General features: G+C 37.6%; 1 protein-coding gene across 1 annotated transcript; it reads left to right on the plus strand.

Moving 5' to 3' along the window:
- Positions 1-339: 339 nt before the first annotated feature.
- Positions 340-2,315, plus strand: LOC119766689. The gene is made up of 2 exons (XM_038251974.1): positions 340-1,506; positions 1,562-2,315. The coding sequence occupies exons 1-2, from the start codon at positions 355-357 to the stop codon at positions 2,264-2,266; spliced, it is 1,857 nt and encodes a 618-aa protein (XP_038107902.1). The 5' UTR covers positions 340-354; the 3' UTR covers positions 2,267-2,315.
- The last annotated feature ends 10,049 nt before the right edge of the window (positions 2,316-12,364 follow it).

Below are 12,364 nucleotides of genomic sequence, written 5' to 3' on the forward strand. Positions count from 1 at the left end.
CCCCCAACCCCTATGCCCCCTCTCCCCTCCCCCATTCGGCTCGCTAAAATTCCTTCGTCTCTTTCTTTCTTCTCTTTGCCGTTCGAATGGGTGTTCCTTCCAATATATATAGCTAATTCTTCAAATTAATAAATGGAAAACCCACATGTCCACATATCTAAATTTTACGTAAGTCTACGCCATTCCGGTTATGTCTGTGACATAACTACTTTGACTTTTTTTCTTCCCTCTCTCTCGGCGACGCAATCTGTTTAGTTCAAGTTTGACAGCGCGGTTGTGTTTACGGATCTGTTCCGGATTGTAGTGCTTTTTCCGTCATCGCGAGTGAAAAGAACCAAAAGAAAAAGCACCAAAATGGCCCCAAATTTGTGCACCATTTGTCATGACTATGATGAGCGTTTCGGAAGACCTGCTTCATCTAAGGTATTCTGCGTTGGCGGCTGCGGTAGATGTTACCACAAACGTTGCATGCGCAAAGTAGTGCACTTGAATGATACTGGCTTCTGCGTTAACTGTCGTCAGGAAACAAGCTCGTCTGTTGCGTCCGGTCGTGGCCAGATCCGGCTGGAGACTCTGATGGACCGGTTGAAGCGGCTGGAGGCGAAGCTTGATGCCGGATTTGCCGGACGATTGCCGTCCAGAAATCACGCCACGACTAGCAACGAACTGTCGAAAAATCCTCCGGCGTACGATTCGGTCATCAAAGATGCTGGTGGACCGTCAAAGTTTCCACCCAAGGTTTGGACCAACATCTTCCAGAAGCTTAACGCAACGCAGCTCGCCAACGCCCGGCTTGTTTGTCGCCGCTGGAACCAGATCATCGGTCACAGCCCAACCCTGGTGGACAAGCTGGTGCTGAACTTCCCTCGCGGGACCGTACTGACCAACAACTGCGCTCCGATTCAGACGCTGACGAGTTCGACCAAGCTGCGCCACACCCGGGCCACCTTCCAGGAGCTGACCATCGTCGGAGCCGCTACCTGGTGGCCATCAATAGGCAAGAACCTGCACACGCTCACCCTTATCAACTGTAAGGTCTCGATCGACATGCTGCTGGAAATGCTCAAAGCCACCACGGCCCTCAAACGGCTTTCGCTGACCTGCGGAGAAAACCTCTTTTTCCGCACGCTGCCCGAGGTCACCTTCACCATGCAGTATCTCGAACATCTCATCCTGGCCAACATTCGCCACGTCGAGATCCTGGACATATTCAAGCAAATCTGCCCCCTGCTGAAGACGCTCAAACTGCCCGGAGAAAACCGGAACGACGAATTCGTGGTGGCCGCGATCCGCTTCATCTGGGCCGCCCAGAACACGCTCGAGGAACTTGAGCTGGCCGGCGAACCGGGTGAACTGTGGGACCGGATCAGCGAGGCCATCGGGATGCAACTGCGGCGCGTGAAGGTCGTTGCGGGAGCCCTCGACGAAATGCGCCTCGCCAGGCTGTGCGAGACCTTTCCGACCGTTGAAGGTTTGATGACGCCGACGAGCCGAGTTACGGATAAGGTAAGGACGATGGATTTTGACGCGTCAACTATACCTCAACGAAACTCCAATTTAGGTCCTCACCACCATCGGCGCCAACCTGTGCAAGCTCAAGTACCTGGACATCACGCTGTCCTCCAGCGATTCTCCTGACGATCTGTCCTTCCTCAAGTCGATGCCCGAGCTGCGCACACTCGCCCTCCGATGCGCCTTTCCCGCCGTCGGCTTCGGAAATCTCAAACATGCCAACCTGGAATCGCTGAGCCTTCGCGGCGTCGAACAGGGCAACGGCGTGGGTGGCCACTGGTTTGCGCACTTTCCGAACCTGCGCTCGGTCGCGCTGACCGATTGCACCGTCGAAAGCTGGTCCGACCTGTTTGTGCCGGTCGTAACGCAGCTCAAGAAACTCGCGCACCTGTCGCTGGTCGGCATTAAGGTGCGGAACGCCGGCAGCGAGTACCTTCCGGACTATCTGGCCCAGCTGACGACGTTGCGGCTAGCCGGGTGTGACCTGTCGAAGGATTCGCTGATTATGCTGTTTACGCTGTGTCCTCGGTTGACGCGGATCTTCCTGCAGGACATGGCGGGTGTAGACGACGAAGTCACGCTGGCGATTTGTCAGTACGTGAGGGAGCTGCAGCAGATTCGCGTGGTCGGTTGCGCCGGGCTGACGGATCAGTGTCTGGAGTATCTGTGGAACTATTACGAGGAGTTGGACGTGGTCGAGGTGGTTGATTGCGTCAACATTTCGAAGGAAGCGCTGGAGCAGACGTTTGCTTGATTGACGATCACCTTTCTTTTTGTTTTACTACGATTACTGATCTAAAAATGAACTTTATTTAAGTTTGAGCTGAAACAGGAGCAAAGACTTTGCGAAAAATTTAAAATTTGGTAGAATTTAAAACTGAATTTTCAGATTTTTTTTTCAAAATGAATTGAAATACACTGAACAATAAATATTCTTGAAATGAAACATTTAACTTGTTTTCCTCGGTAACAAAAAATATACATATTTTTTATATAGTGGAACAGCATCTAATTCCGGCGTACCTCTAATGTTGCCATATCAGCACTTTGACATTTAATTACAGCTTGTTAAAAGCGTTTTCGACTGAAATCGAGTGATAAATAGCTCAATAAGAAGTGAACAAGCAAGTTTATATCAAAAGTTTTGCTAAATTAGTTGTTTAAATAGTGAAAATTAGATATAGTTAGGAGCGAGTGCTTAACCTGCCCAAAATACGGGAATTTCCCCTAATAAGGTTCATAAGGATATTTTTTTAAACCAGCCTTCGTCATTCCAACGGGACTCTCTCGGATTCACCTCAAATTAAAGATGATTTTCGATCGGTAATGCTACAAATAACGACGCTAGAATAAAATGGTTTCTTTTCATCTACCTGAGCGCCGGAAATTGTATTGCGGCTGAAGAAACATTTCGCATAGACGCCCTTGCTCCCTTCACGTCACTGAGGGTGTGCAGTGGGCAAATTGGGAAAATATTATAAGTTTAGGCTGGTACAAATTTATTCCAGTGTTTGTCCTTCGGCAAAAATTTAAAAAAAACCTAATTTCTTGGGAATTTTTACTATAAATAAAAAAAAATTATAAATTATAAATAACTATCGTGCCCAGCCCCTGTACGATGGTGGGCAAGAATATGAATATATGTTAAATTAAGGGGTTACATCAATGGTTACATGCATGTAGAAAATCTAGAAACTTCATATTACATAAAGTTTATTAAATCCACCAAATACATTAATTCCAATCAGTCCTGAAAGTTTCATGAAGATATTTCATTATTAAATTGAGAACACATGATTTAAGCATGAAATTTTGCGATGAGCAGTTCGTCAAACTTTTTGCGTTTTTCTTGAAAAACCGAAACCTTAAACTGTAACATTGTTTTACGTCTTATAGAAAAGTTTTTTTTTTTTGTAAGTGCTATCAAATAAGTTTTTAACCCTCCAATGCCCATTTTTCGATTTTTTTTATTTTTTCCTTGTTCAGGAGGTAATTTTAAGCTACTTTTGTTCTATGAAATTGAAAACTTTACGTCTCTTGTTTTGTGTTTTTCTTAGTTAGTTAGTTGTCTTTATTAACGAGCCTTTCAGCCATAGACGCTGGTTCGGCTGTGTTTTTCTTGTTTAATTTCTAGTATATTTATTTGCATTAATCTTTTATACTTTTTGTTTGTTTCTGATAGTATTTCGCGTATCCTACCACATCCTATCATTATAATTACCAATTTCCTATTAAGTATTTCTATATTTTTACAGCCACTTTTCATGTATGTGATTATTTCCTCTTTTTCTATGGAATAATACAATTTTTTAGCTGTAGAAAATTGTTTTCTGGCAAATTTTTTGAATGGAAAAAAAATAGATTAATGAAAATATACTAGCAATTTTTTATAGAAAAGATATCTCAAATTGGTTCAAATTAAAGTGTTAAAAATCAACCAATTTTTCAGAGAAAGGCTCCTGCCAGATGCAGGTGCTCTCGGTTGGGCAAATTTGAAGTTATGAGTTCCAGCCTATATGTACCACGATCCAACTCGATGTCGCAGAAACTATCTTCCCAAACCACGACCAAACACCTCCGCGTCGCTCGCCGCGACACTTATGCAAAGTGGCGCATAAATTACTTAATTTTACGACAACGACGTATCAAACGGCATTACCCTCCTCCCACAGCCCGGCCCAGACAGAAGCGCGAGAATTTTCCCGTTGGCCGTTAGCTTCCTGTTTTCCTCCTCCACTATTTTCCAGGAACTCCACACTCACAGCCCCAGGTCCAAAGTCCACCCACGCAATATCACCTCGTTCTGCTCCCCCCACGCTGGAAGCCACTGTTTACTCACTTAACGAGCTTTCGCTGCGTTCTGACGACGCCAGTTCTGATAGTCTGGTGGGAGGGTTGGAAATATGCTACTTCACGATTACCGCCCCCAACGGCGCGGCGCCAGAACTAGCTTCGATGATGTTCAAAATATGCCACTTTCATCCTCCCTTTATATCTGGAACTACCTCACCATCTACGCACACCCCCCAAAACGGCACTTGAGGAAATGGGCTAGTTTCATGTAGGACGATTCGATTCGGAGTTTTTCTAGGCGCTTGAATTCGACATTATGGCGAGGGGGTAACGAGTTTCACACTTATACACGCACTTGATTTCTTCCTCTGTATTAGTTGTAATGTTTCATGGTATTGTTTCCCTCACGAGCGTGCTTCTACCGCATCTAATTAGTCGCATTAGTCATAAGTTTTACTTTAATCCCTCACAAACTTTTCGTGGTGGTGACCTAAAATATAGGCGCCATTCGTAATTGGCACACATTAATTTTGATCACCTACTTGTGGCTTAGTCTCGTATAACAGTGATGTGAGATGTGATGTTGTAGCAGTGCGCATTGGCTTCCTTTATTTAGAGTGCTTTAAATCGAAATTTTTAAATTTTTAAATTATTTTAACTATTTTTTCTTAAAAATCCAACTAGAAATATCCTTTCATTTGCGTCCAAAAGAGCTACAATCGGTTAACAAGATGATCAGTTGTATTTTTTTTTTATCAAAATGGAAAGAAAAATCGAAAATTGTAATTTTTGAAACCCTTGACTATTACCGTCCTAGAGGCCAAATATAAAATTAAAATCGTGTCGAATTGCTAAGGCCAAAGAAACTCCTGACCAATTTTGAGCCCATTTAAAATTTGGAGTTACAACTTTCATATGGAATTGCGGCACTGCCCGTGTTCGCATAAATGTCCTATATGCAAAAACAGCAAGCTGAGTAATAAGCACTGCAAATTTCTTTTCATGAAGAACTGACTTTCCTCCAGATTTTTTGAACTACTATGTGAAAAGCCTAATTCCAATGTTTATGAAATAAGATTTTCATTAAATAGTATGTAGTTTTTAGATTCTAAAAATGTTGCTAACAATTTTTAACCATTAATGTAAAATGTTATTGTATCTTTAATTAAAAATCTAAAAAAAAAACTTTAAAAAATTGAAATGTCATATTTGCCACGAAAAAAACACAGGAAAATCGAATAAATGATTTGCTTCCATTAAAAGCAGGAAAAGGTATAGTTTGGCATGAACATAATTTGTTCTGGTATTATTGTTAGAGTTAGCACTTAGGCCGTTGAAAATATTGTAAATAAAGTCGAGGGGGGCATACAAGTAAAAAAGAAATTACAAGCCATGGTTTTAACATTTGAATGGAAAAAGTGTTTTAAAATGCACTTTACACCTGCCCAGATGTATTGCAATCTTTTGTTTTCAAAATATCAAAGTATTAGCGAATTTTTTTTTGTCGAAAAACAAACTTTTTGCAGTGCAGTACATGTACAACGGAATTTTACAAAAAAATAGAATATTGTTGATCGATCTCGAATATGCTAAATATGATTTTAAACGCCGGGAAATGCATTCCAAATTATTTTTAGTTCTTCTTTTCAGACTTCTTTTCCATTAAAATTTTGAAGTTTTTTTGAAAAAAATATTTTTTTGCCCTCTGATTTTTCGGACAACCTGGTAGGGCATATTTTTGTTTTCAAATGGTGTTTTCATATCCTCGGGATATTTGATATATATTTTATATACATACATACTTTGAAATGTTCAAAATAAATTAATTTATAAATTATCATATCATATGATAAATCATTATCGTCAACAATCAGGGGAAATATACATATTTTCATCACACTAAGCTTTTTGACCTATTTTCGTCACTTTTCCACTATAAAGAGTTGCTTGCTCACTTTTTTGAGCTATTTATTACTTTGAAATATCACCTCTAATTCATGATCTCATGATGCTGATAAGCCGATAACAGAAATGGGCTTAGAAAGGGTATATTTCCCCTTATTTTGTGTATGGTCACAACAACAATTTTTAATATTCATATATTTTTATCTGAAATTTTAGATCTGAAAAGATTAAAATAACTTCCAAAGTTAAAAAAAAACATAAAAAAAAATTCTGAAAAAACTGAACATATTAAACCATTTTTTAATTCTTCTGGAAATTACCAAAAATATGAAGTTATTTGAATAAATTTGAAAATTTTAATCTTTTAAACTTTTTTTTATCATCTTTGCGCATGGATTCTATGTCTCATGATGCGTTTTATTCAACAATCTTGAAACTTTTGAGTATAGAAATAATCCATGTTAGTAATATTTTCGTAACTATTGTAAACTTGATTTTAGATCTTCAAAAATTGGGATGAAAACTGCTTCTAGAGGTGCTGTGAGAACTTTCCTACCAAACTCAATTTGATTCCAAGCCATTACTTTGAATTAAATTGTGTTGAAAACACAACGGTACTCAAAATATAAAGAAAACAGTCTGTAGAACTCGTTTTGTGGAAATTTGTATCAGTTTAATAAGATTATAATTTTCAAGAATTTTAGAAAGCAACATTCATATTCTGTTGTTTTTAAGTTGGCTAGAAAATATTGAGGAAAATAAATTAATGATCAACTGACAAATTATTTTCATTTGTAAATGTTCCATTTTCCTACGTGAAGAGAGTAACTTTCACCAACAGCAATGTACAAAAATAAAAACTCTTGTCTTAGGATTCTTCTATAATTTTCGACAATGCAACAAAATACTTTTGTGCGATTGAGAAGAAAGAAGGTTTGATTCAACGCAAAATTTAGTTGATTGTATTCATCAAAATAAATGATGGATGATAGTACAACATATTTTTCTGTGTGTTGATTTTTTAAGTTTTATTTCAAGTCTGTCTCCAACTTAGTTTGTGTATTCACTTTTTTCCAATTCTTTTCTTTTTGTTGATCAATTTTAAAAATTTTACTTAATCATTCATGTATAATCATTTGGGTTTTCAAAAATTTTCTGATCCGTGACCCAGAATTCATTAAAATTAGAGAAGGTTAATAAAGAAAACATGACCAAAATTAATGATATCAATACATATTTTCAACCTCACCTCACCAAAACAGGAAACTCACTTATTCACAAGCTGCATTACACTCACGTACTTTTTATTGCCATAAGACCATAAAATCACACAAATAGCTTCCCACATTTGCCAAAATGCACACATTGAAAAATTGAAATCCAAAAAATACGGTGACATTTTCGCGATGGGTTTGAATGTTTAGGGAATGGCAAGAACCAAACTTTGCCACCAGAGCGTCTCCGCCCTTCCGATTAGAGACATTACTCGTTCGGTTTTATGGAGAAACGCATATGACTCTTGTAAAAGTTTTGAAAATGTGTGAGGAGTGAGTTTCAGTTAAACATACATTTTGGAAAATGCTAAGTTTTTTACACTTTGTTTCGTATAAGTGTTGGACCTTTTCAAAACATGATCATGTTTTTTTTATGGAATGCTTGTTTTTTGTTCGCTCCTAAAAAGGACTGCAATAAATTTGGACCAGGGGCTGTAAAAAAGAAAGACCGGTAAGCCCCCTCACACTCGCGGCAACATCTGAATCCCGTAAAGGGCGGATTGGAGTCTGTGTCGGCGGTTGGTTAGCGGAATTACAAAAACGGGTGGGTGTGTGGATTGTGGGGGTGGCGACAGTCTGAACCCTCCTTCTTTCCCCACCCGGATGTTTGTCGTATGGCCAGCGCGCACGAGAAAGGTTTATATTTGGCCAAAGTATGATTCATATGTAGCGTTTTCGGGCGATCCTTCGCCGATGATTTATTCCGACATTTTCGCTGAAGCTTCGTTTTTGCGCCCCGTCCGGAAAAGTTTACATCACAACCGAGAGGAGACACGGCCTAAACCGGCGGAAAAACGGAGGCCCCCGCGCCGACGGAAATGACTGTGCAAATTTGGCCGGAGGCTCTTTGCAAAATGGGAAATCCTTCAAGGAATGTCACGCCACCAAGGAGCAAGGAGCGCTCGCTCATGCATACAGTCATACTTCATCTTACAGCGGGGCTTTTTCCAGACCAGAGTAAGAGAGAGAACGTCAAGACGGAGTGGGAGGTCGCACGAGCTGTTGCATATTAATGGAAGAAGGCACCCGGCGACCAGGATCCCGGCGGTAGCAGCAGGCTCGTGATTTGCATACAGCGCGCGCCGAATGCCCACAGCCAGAGAGCTACCGGAGGGAAATTTGAATAATTACAGTGACAGCAAAACCAACACGCACCGAGACTACGAGAAGAAGGGAAGGAAAAACCTTCAGGAAAAGTCTCGAGAAGCGCGCGCGGTTGACTTTTTTACGAGTCAAGACGAATGTTTTAGGATGCAAACTGGGAAATGTAAATTTTGGGAAGGTAGTATGTATGTTCGTGCAGAATGTGTCATAAATATTTTGGTTTGATTCTCAGGCAGAAATAACACAATTTGATTCTGTAATCACATTTTCTTGGTATGTTAAATTTACCATTTCAATATATCATTGAACGAGAACGTCCCCCTGCATATTAAAGAAAAAAAAAGTCACTGTTGTGAAACTACTTATACGTATTTCTGCCTCAATAAAGTATAAAAAGTGGTTCCTTATTTCAGTAAACAATATATATCATTTTTTTTAAATTACCCTTTGGGTTTTATATCCAATTTGTTAATTGAATTATTCGCAAAAAATATACTTCAATCTTTCCCAAATTGGAAGCTAGTAAACTATCTTTTAGAAAGTTACTTTTGAATGATGACCCCACCAGATTGGAAGAACATTTTAAAACTTCATGCAAATTGTGCAACTTTTTGTTTTATTTTGGATTTAGAATTCGGAAATCTGAATTTTGCATGGCCAAGTTTTGCAGAACTGTGTAATTTTTATTATAATCCTTAAATGTTTTTGAAAAAGGACAAATAAACGTATTTTCTCTGAAAAGTATTACTAGAAAAATTAAACGGAACATTTCAATGCTCCAGATTCCAAAAGCATTGTCTTATAACTACCGCCTAAGTGTTTTTCAGAAGTATTATACTTCTTTTAAAACAAAAGTTCATTTCAACGATACAATAGCCGATTGGAGATTTAATGGAATTGCAAAAATCGCTAAAGAAGTGTGTATGATTAAATTTTTTATTAAGCCATTATAATAAATACAAAAGGTTGAACAGTTATAATTAATTGATGAAACATTTCTTGTATTTTTGCATTCTCTAAACACGTAATTCGTAATTTTTTTTTTTGCATTCTTCTGAAAAGTGATTATTCAGCAAAAAAACAAATCTATTTTTTTTATGATAAGTTCTTCATTACGTAAGAAAGCTTCAAAAAAGTATAAATATTTTAAAATTTCACATTTTTTTAAACATTATGTGGATAAATAACACCGACCAACAAAATTTCGAGAGGAAGCATGAACTTTAAGGTCCCGGAAACACCTGCACTTCGATTTTTCAAAAATATTCAAAGAGAGGGTTGTTTTTTTTTCATAGTTTGTATGAAGCATTAGTTCGGTTTGCTTGCATGCAATTTTTGGATTGGATTTGCCAATTACCAAGTTTTTATTTACATTTTTCAACAAGACTAAAAGATGATTTTATTTATTTTTCAAAATGTTTGATATTTTTTAGGGGACTGAAAAATGCATCTTTTGAGCCATGGTGCGTGGAGTTTAAAATTTTTGTCATTATGATAAAAATATGATTTTTTGAAAAAAATAGTATTCTTAAAAAATATTGAAAATTTGGTAAAAATAATATTAAAATCATTTTTAACGGTGCACATCAACCAGAGCTTTTGCACCCAGAATTTTGTTACAGACATTTAAATATCTTTAAAACTACGGGAACTATACTGCCCACCATTGAAAAATCGGCTAATATCCACTTTTGGCAAAAACGAGATATTAGCACCAGGTGGTAGAGGATGTTCGAACGCATCTCCTGGAACTTGAATTTCACTGAAATAGTGTTTAGACTTGGCTGCCGATGCGAAAAACCAAACGGCTAATATGCCACTCTTATGGGAAATTGCCTTGACGGAGATTTTGTCACAAACACTAAAACGCGTTTTTCTCGGAATACTTGATTTGGCATAATAGCCGAATTTTCAATTATGGGCAGTATAGATATACTTGTTTTTTCATCCTCTAAGCTACTATTTCCATAAACATTTACAACAAAATTTGTTAATTTTCACAATCAAACTATTTCAGAATACAGGTCCGTATGTTCCTTGCTTGCTGTGTACCCTTAAAGCAAAATCGAATTTGCAATCGAAAAGTACTAAACTTTTTATTATAAAGTGTACCGTTTTCAAGTTATAGCTACTTTTGGGTATACATTTCCGATTTCAATGCTTTTTTTGCATTTTAATAATATTTCTTAAAAGAAAAGCACCCTTGAAAAATATGATTGAAAAATTTAGAAAATTTCCTGAAATTTTCTATTTGGAACTTTGGAAATCGGGCATTCATTTTCTGAGCTACAGACTTACAAAGATTTCGAATTGATGAAAATTAATTTCTCTATGTGTCCGGTATCTCGAAAACCATTGATCCGATTTTCAATGTTAAAACTTACAAGATGTGATTTTTTCAATAAAAATATTAACACAATTTTTAAATCAGGCTTAAATTTTGAAAAGTTTGAGAAATAGATAATTTTCCTTTTCAATTGCTTAGACCGAATTATGAAATTTTTGAAATATTTTTATTGAAGACATCAGAAAGTTTCACTACAGTTTCAATGTTTAACGTGGAGGTCCAGAGTGGCAGAGCGTAGTCCAAATTTTTTTTTTCTTGTGGGCTGGTAGAAGCGTTCAAAATTGAATTTTGGAAAATGTTAAACCATAGGGATCAAGAAGACATTCTGAATTTTCAGATGGATTAACTACTTTGAAATTTCATCAAAATGTGAATTCACAATGAGTCGATTTGTGAAAACTTCGTAGACCGTCTGCCCCCGTTTTGGTTTGTTCCCACCGCGATAACTCTGACTGGGGTCATTTTTTCGCAAATAGGAAAACATGATAGGAAAGAGCAAGTTCTTACGATTCTTATGATACCATAACATTGATAGTTTTCTTGAAAAATATTGGAGCACTAAACGCATGAAAAAAATATTTTTGAAAAACTCGCGGCCGTCAACAGGCCACGCGACAGAACGTGCAGCAGTGGACGTACGAAAAAAAGGAGAAACCGACATAACGGTGATAACTGCTAGCCGCGTGGCAAAAATGGTTTTGCCTGGTTGCTTTGTCATTGTTTCTCGTTCGCTGCTGCACCATCGTTCTTCTACACACGGGGCACAGAGGGAATAATCGAAATTTTACGAAATAAATGAATATCTTCTCAGGAATATTTTTGGGAATTTTGGTGTCTTTGGCAAAGTTGCTCGTATTAGTAGTGCGCATCTTTTGGCACCAATTTTTAGTTCGAACTTCACCGCATAGGTGGCGCTGAAAACTAACTTTTACAAGAGGGTCGTTGAGCTTTGGTCTCTTCGACAAAGTTGTGTAATTTATCATTTTGAACAATTTTAGAACATTTAAAAATCCCAAAAATAATGGCAAAAGTTACAGCACTTTAGACAAAATATCTCTGATAAAATCGTTTTTGTTCTAAAACATCTTAAAACTTATTTATTTATCATTCCAATAATGATAGCTGGTGAAAAATAATAATTGAAGAAAATTCTGCTAAATCTAAAAAAAGTTTTGATGTCTTATTTTACAAATTATAGTAAAAAACATTGAAAATATGGTAATTTTGGAAACAACTCGGAACTGGTCGGAGCCGATTTGCCGAGCATTTTCAAAAAAATTGGTCTTTTGCCTATAAGTTATTAGCAATCCTCTCCAAAAGTCAGAAATGAATTTCACATATGTATTATATATTTAGCTAATAAAAATTTCGAGCCTTCTCTATGGCCAAAGTTCATTTTTTTTTTGCATATTTGGATTGCCCATACAAG

Source organism: Culex quinquefasciatus, chromosome 2, assembly GCF_015732765.1.
Source record: "Culex quinquefasciatus strain JHB chromosome 2, VPISU_Cqui_1.0_pri_paternal, whole genome shotgun sequence".
Taxonomy (NCBI): domain Eukaryota; kingdom Metazoa; phylum Arthropoda; class Insecta; order Diptera; family Culicidae; genus Culex; species Culex quinquefasciatus.

What these genes read in the sequence shown, in the direction of transcription:
- LOC119766689 (XM_038251974.1), top strand. Translation starts at nt 355, where the DNA reads ATGGCCCCAAATTTGTGCACCATTTGTCATGACTATGATGAGCGTTTC. An exon ending in CGAGCCGAGTTACGGATAAG is followed by an intron (nt 1,507 to 1,561) that starts GTAAGGACGATG and finishes ACTCCAATTTAG; the next exon opens with GTCCTCACCACCATCGGCGC.